At 33.5% G+C, this 5,537-nt stretch overlaps 1 protein-coding gene across 1 annotated transcript; it reads left to right on the top strand.

Annotated features, from left to right (window-relative positions):
* Positions 1-879: 879 nt before the first annotated feature.
* On the top strand, positions 880-5,288 carry LOC139098532 (histone H2B.v2-like). The gene is made up of 6 exons (XM_070650763.1): positions 880-897; positions 1,494-2,532; positions 3,465-3,663; positions 3,817-3,925; positions 3,992-4,327; positions 5,010-5,288. The coding sequence occupies exons 1-6, from the start codon at positions 880-882 to the stop codon at positions 5,286-5,288; spliced, it is 1,980 nt and encodes a 659-aa protein (XP_070506864.1).
* Positions 5,289-5,537: the final 249 nt, after the last annotated feature.

Genomic DNA, 5,537 nt, shown 5'->3' with positions numbered 1-5,537 from the left:
TTTATTGCATAATAATCTCTTCTTCTCTATTTTCCTTAACTGTAGATGAACTCATGCTGGATATTCAATTCATCCGGTTTTATATTCTTTTTAAGAACAGACACACAAATATAATTTTTTTATTTACAAACTCTAAAGTATAATTATATTCAGTTCCTGTTTTTATTACTTTAAATTCTTGCACTCAATTATGTGTCCCTTAATTGGTCCAATGAACAATCTTAATTTAAGGAAAAGGAGCATTTTAAAGTCATTTAAATATTTTGTGACACAATTGGCGAATGGAAAGTAATTTGTGGTAAAATACGGTAACAGCTACATTCACTTAGAGTAGAAAAATGTTGCACATTTGCACAAGGCATATCATCATAAGGAAGCAATAGTGGAAGTAGAAGAGGTTGAATGGAAAAAAGAAATTGTTTGAAATGCAAATTATGTGGTTAGATGATCAAAAAGCGTTTTTGTAGTTGATAATTAGGGTTAGTGATGGTGTGGATGCTTAAATATTTTATAATTGAGCGTTGATAGCTGTGTAGCTTACTGGAGTTGAAGATTTTTATTGGTATGAAGAGCTATATCTGTAAATTTTAAAGATGACTGACGTTACTCAAGATGCTAAGCATTTGCAGAATCTAAAAATCATTTTAAAGTTATAGATCCAAATTTAGGTACAATATAAGGTGGTCTTGAATCCTAATTGATTTTTAAGTTAAGCAGTAAGTCCTAGAAACGAACCGAATTCGATTAAATTAGCAGTTCAATAAGTTTTCGGAGTGAATTCTAATTAGAATAGCACAAAAGTCGGTTAATCAATCAAAAATCTGACTCTAGACTGACATAGCTCTGACTTGATGTAGTATTCGGTTTACCTACGGCATCATGTCATGTGTGACGGAGGTTTGATGCTGGATTTTAGATCGATTAACCGAATTTTGTGCTATTTCAATTAGAATTCACCCCGAAAACTAAGTGAACTGCTTATTTAATCGAATGGTTGATTTCTAGGACTTGCAGACTTACTTTGGGTACCTTAAAGACTAATTGAGATTCATGACCATCTAAGATTGTGCTTACAGTTGGTTCTATCCCTGTCAACTGCTTCCAAACTTCAAATACAATCCAAATCCTTAATAACTTAAATTTCTGCTTTTAACTGATTAAGGGCTGACTTTACAAGGAGCATCTTTGAGCATTTTTGTGCATGTGTCCTTTGGTCGGAGTCTTGAGACATTTACCAAAGAAATTCCTTAGTCGTAAAGACACCAAGACAAAATAAATGCAGATTACAACCTTGACTACAATCTTGTATTTTAAAAATTATTGCAATGCATTTTCGTGCATTATTAAATGGCAAATGACTATAATGCTTCCATACATAATGAAGACGACATCCCATTAAACTCTTCAATTTATGATTATTATTAATTTAAGAAAATAACTTATCTCTTTTTATTACATCCTTTTTTCCATGATAATAATAATGAAAAAAAAAGGCTAATGACTCATCAGAATTTTTTCAACAATTGAAAAATGCACAAACAGAAGTGTTTGAATGGCTGCAAGATGAATTTCATTTCTATCTAAACGATAACAATCCCGCGAGAATAAAACGTGATATTGTTGCTGAAAATGGAGATGATTGGTATAGAAACTTTGAATGTCGTGTAAACAATAAATCATGTAGCATTGGAATGCCATTAAACGATGTTGGTCATCGTAGTGTTAACAAAATCTCAGAACTACTTGGTAATGTAGATCTTGTACAGAAACATAGAATTCAATCTACGATGAGGTATAATCGTGTTGATGATGACGTCGGTGAAAAATTGCAAGCACCAAAACCCCATAACAATGACAATGGTAGAATTAATGATAAAAATATGGAAGGTGAGATAGAACAGCAAAAGCAACATCTGGCATACGATGTTAGTGACCATCGTACCAATATTCATGCCAAAAATTCTAATGACAATAGTGCCATTAACGGACTACTCAATGTGAGAGCATCAATTGCAGCAAAAGAGAATGAAATTCATGAGATAGAAATGAGACATCAAAAACACCTGACCGACTCATCATCATCATCGTCGTCGATGTTACCAGACTCGACCTCATCTCACACATCATCAACATACCTGGATGAGAATTTACTAAATGATAATCAATTGGATGATGTTGATAAACGAGAACAAAACTTACAACATAAGCGTGAGCAACACCGGCAAATGATGATCAATGAATATACATCAAATTCAAATTTTCACTCAAATCACGATACATCATTAGAAAATGATGTGAAACGTTCATCGGGTCAAAAGCAGATACATTATGACGATCAATTGGATACAAAACAAAATAATTTATACGATGAACTCAAAGACATGTCAAACTTTCAACATCAGATGAGATTTAATGAGCCACATCATCGTGTTAAGCGACGTGACGTAATTAATCAAATAAATTACAGAAGCGAAAAAGATTTTGATGGATTGGACAACTCTATTGATTATGACAATGATGAAATGAATTATAGTGAGTATTAATATTTCTTTGTCGAGGGATATAAAGAGTTTGTGCATCAAAAAAGGATTAGATATTTTGTTACTGGTAGTTTGATGACTGTAGAGATTGGATTTGTGGGAAATAGAGTGATATTAGTGCTAATTATTGGCGCTTTTCATTGGATATTGTAATGTGGGGATTCTTTGTGATATCTGCAACACTCAAAAGCAGTGTTTGGCAACCTGTGCCTCGCGGCACACTAGTTCGCTGTCTGTATTTTTGGAAAAGACATGAACCGATTGCTGTTTGAGGTTTATGTCGTGTTTGGTTGTAGCTTACCACCAAGGTGAGATGTAACACAATGAAGCTTGCCCACCACTGCTGTAAAGATTGAGAAACCGATCTCTAGTGAGAATCGAAACCAAGTACTCCACAAAAGAGTGATACAAGTAGGACTGACAGGGTTGCCTAATGATTTTTGATACTCCAGATCATTTTCTGTTCAGACATCATAGATATTTAGTTTATTACAATGGTCAGACACTCCAAAAGTACAGTACTGAACTTACAATGTTTACTGTACTTGTATGAAAGTACAGTACTTACTGTGCTTATATGAAAAGTACAGGAAAGGACAGTAAGTATAGAACTGTACACTCGAGTGTCTGATCCTTGGTTTATTAGGATGACTGGTGCTCATAATATTCAAAATATCTCTAGACACACCCTCAACTTCACAATTTAAAACACAAACCCTCAATAAAACTGTCAAAAATACAACTTCCATTCCCAAAAATTCAATCCAAAATTTCAATCCATTTCCCAATCAATTTATGAACCTCATCCAAAACATTTTCCAAATGATTTTTAATTCGATTTGCAATTTTGCCACAAAATTATGCATTTTCAGATTTTTATCTATCTCTCATTTCATGGTTAAAACTTCCCTCCAACATTCACAGATAATAGTTTAGTAAAAAATGACAATCAACAACATGTAAACACATCAGCAGTAACCACAAAGCAGGATATGAACAATGTTAATGAAAAAATTTCAAATGACAAATCTGACTACAACGAGTCAGTCAATAATAATAACGAGACAATAGGAAAAATGCCAACATCATCATCAAATAATGCAAAAATCATTAAAAAACGAGAGTAAGTTGAGTCGAGGAAGTAAAAATTGAGAATTGAGAATTAATCTGAAAACAAATTTATGAATGCATCCAGTCAACATTATATGACAGATATTAATTTGTAAATGCCTATGCATGCATATATTAATGTACACATACTTTTTCATGATTACAGTATCGGAGACTTACCATCTCGTTCACAACATGAACATTTGTACTCAATCAAAGGAAGGCAGAAAATTTCGGATTTAATTTCCGGCGAGTTGCCCAATGAGATTGTTAAGGTAGACACATTTTGTGGTTCCATTAAAAATCATTATTGATATTTTAATTAAAAATCTTTCATTCAGGCTGTCAATAAGCTTGTCAACTCAAATGACATGTTAAGGCGTTATGTAAAGCCCCATTTGAATGAGCCAAACTATACAATACTTAAAGACTCAACCCGAATGAGTTCAATTAAAATTAACAATATGATGTCGGAGCTCTCATCGTACATTAACGAACTTGTCAATGATCAAGTACAAATGAAATCATGTATTCCGCTTACACCAGAATTACAAGAATTTTATGAACAATTGACTGGGCGGAATCAAAAGGAGTCAGCAGGAAATGTCATTTATGATGATGATGATAATTCAATTCAGAAGTTTTTAATGACAAAAAGGAAGACTAAAAGGAATGTGGTAAGTTCTTGTATGAGTTATAGGATTAGTAAGAGCAGTGATGGGCAATCTTTGTGCTGTGGAACTCTGGTGTGTTGTGTAGATCTCAGTTGTGTCGTGAAGAATCTCAGGTGTGCTGGGAGAATTCTAAGATGTACCGAGAGGAGCCTTAGGTGTTCCGTGCAGCTTTTTTTGGGCATGAGGTGTGCCGTGACTCAAAGAAGGTTATCAACCAATGAATTAAGAATTGGCATGAATCTTGACTCGTTTTTAGGGCAACTGATTAATCTTCTGTGCGGCATCATGCGGCAATCCGCATTTTTTAGCATAAAAATGGGTCAAAAACAGTCGTCACGGTACCATCAGGGTTACTTTCCGTCAAGGAGTTGGCAACTTAGGTGACAATGTACAGAAATAGGTCTAAAAAATGACAAAAGTGACAAACTTTGTCACCAGAGTCGCCAAAGTCACTCGCTGCTTCGCGTCTAACCGTTGAAATGGCAAAATAGCTGAAACCAAGTGAACATGATGTTCTGTTTGGTTATTTGGTCAAGACCCAGGTCCAGACCTTTTGAATTATGGTTGTACAAGACGAAATGTCCTATTGTCTAAGCAACAGCTCAAGCTAACAGCTTCAAAATTCAATTATTCATAAAATAACATTTTAAAGACACTAAAATCTACAACTTCCAACCTTTTCCAGAATCACATCCATTCACCAAGACTTGAATTAATTGAAAAATGCGACAAACTTCATCATTTTCATACAAAATGTCTTCAAATTACTGAATGTAAGCAATTCAAGCCATCCTTAATTTTATATTTCAAAAGACATGAAGAAATTTGTTCAATCCTTAAGAAATCATATGAAGTAAGTCCATTGACAAAATTTAAGCGTAGCTTCGAAGGACTAAACGTCTCACCACAATTTGCTAAATTGTATAATTTCAAAAACTATTTTCTCGAGTCAAAAACAAAATGATTTTGTAAATTATTAATAGAAAAAGTTGTGATATGCATGCATGCAAGCACACAAAAGCATATATTTATATATTTACAATATATCGACTTACATGCCATTGCTCCATCCCACATACATTTGCAAAATATTCATTTTGGATAATGGATTTCGTATATCACTTCGATCTCATACTTATGAACTTACGGTATTTTTTTTTTTTGTGTGCATTCGAATAACGATAAAATACATTTTATTTATTAAATAAATTTT

Source organism: Chironomus tepperi, unplaced genomic scaffold (genome assembly GCF_022539635.2).
Source record: "Chironomus tepperi strain 1889 unplaced genomic scaffold, CSIRO-AGI_Ctep_v1 contig_445, whole genome shotgun sequence".
Lineage (NCBI taxonomy): Eukaryota > Metazoa > Arthropoda > Insecta > Diptera > Chironomidae > Chironomus > Chironomus tepperi.
This window is presented reverse-complemented; position numbering and strand designations above follow the sequence as displayed.